This window comes from Etheostoma spectabile, chromosome 3, assembly GCF_008692095.1.
Source record: "Etheostoma spectabile isolate EspeVRDwgs_2016 chromosome 3, UIUC_Espe_1.0, whole genome shotgun sequence".
Lineage (NCBI taxonomy): Eukaryota > Metazoa > Chordata > Actinopteri > Perciformes > Percidae > Etheostoma > Etheostoma spectabile.
In genome coordinates, this window is record NC_045735.1 from 14,715,694 (window position 1) to 14,717,049 (window position 1,356).

A 1,356-nucleotide genomic window follows, 5' to 3' on the forward strand; every position below is an offset into this window, starting at 1 on the left:
AAACAAAAACAAAAAAAACATCAATTTCAGGCTCAGGATTCTTTTTCCACTTTAAGGCCCCCTAAATAAGCATATTCATCAAGTGTAGTAGAAACATGTTCCACTGCCTGTGAATACACAGTCAACCACAAAATTACTAAACAAACAACATATTCTTAATCATTCAAAGAATTACTGAACATGCCTACACACTTTTCCTCCACCCCTCCCGTCATCCACCTACAGCATCAGTGGCCAGATAACAACTGCTGATTGAATAGCAGTGAAGTGCAACAAACACACTAACTGAGACTGCCTCACACTCAATTATTTTTGAACACTTATGTGATTTTTTTCATCCTTAGATAGTCAGTGTTGTTATACTGTGTGTGTGTGTATATGTGTTCTGTTGTGCATTTGTGCATATGTGTTGCAGCAGACTTGTTTTCTTTCCTGACGCCTCATTGCTAATGTCTTCACTCCATGTAGTCTAAGGCAGAGTGTATCATGTCTCTGTATTTGCAAAAACTGGACTGATTGACTTGATTTAATCACTAACTCACTACCATTATTGGAGGTTTGTTTGTGACGGTAAAAGTTGAGGAAGTGAATAGTAGTCTTAACAGCAGTATCCTTCACTCAACAGCTACCGGGTTTTTACCTTCTGCATGTTTTTAAGGAATTTATATTGGGGCTGTATTACAAATCCTTCAGTGTGTTGGGTTACTGAAAGGTATCAGTAAGTGTAAATGTGTAATATTTGAGCTGATCATTACAGATGCAAGTATATGTATGCATATGTTTTAACGGTCTCAATTTTTGCTTAAAATGAGAACCACAAGATAAATAATATTAGATTGAACGATTTAACAACACATTTATGTCATTAAGACTGCACAGTTTAAGAAGGACAGGGAATATGTGTGGTGTGAGATTACTGTTTGGTTGACAAATTCTAAAAGTAACCCATCAGTACTTGAGCTAGTGTCTTGTACATGTAGTAAAATAAATATATTCAAATTTTTGTACTTATTCCCCTTCCTCTGTGCTTTACCCAGGGTTGGACTAAGTTCTATGAGTTTTCTATGTCGGACCTCCGTGCTGGCTTTGAGATCATCGACAGGCTTTTTGAAGGTAGGAGGGCTGGTAACAAACATTACAATGCAGTTGAGAGCTCTGCTCTGTTTATTTGCAATTACCTCTTTAATTTAAACTTCCCCTGATAGAGCATGAGCTGCACGATGCAGCATTTGCATTTCTATGCAGTGCACATGTAATCCCTTCATTGTATCTCCTTGTCTTTCTGGATGCATGCATGCGTGTGTTTGTTTGTTTGTTTGTTTGTTTGTTTGTTTGTTTGTTTGTTTGTTTGTTTGT

The 1,356-nt window shown here is 37.1% G+C and overlaps 1 protein-coding gene across 1 annotated transcript in view; it reads left to right on the plus strand.

Moving 5' to 3' along the window:
* LOC116681765 (cytoplasmic dynein 2 heavy chain 1) overlaps positions 1-1,356 on the plus strand; it is a 93,137-nt gene that overhangs the window by 83,647 nt on the left and 8,134 nt on the right. The window contains exon 87 of the mRNA XM_032509679.1: positions 1,038-1,113. Within this exon, the coding sequence (XP_032365570.1) occupies positions 1,038-1,113 (76 nt within the window). The remainder of the gene's footprint in view (positions 1-1,037; positions 1,114-1,356) is intronic.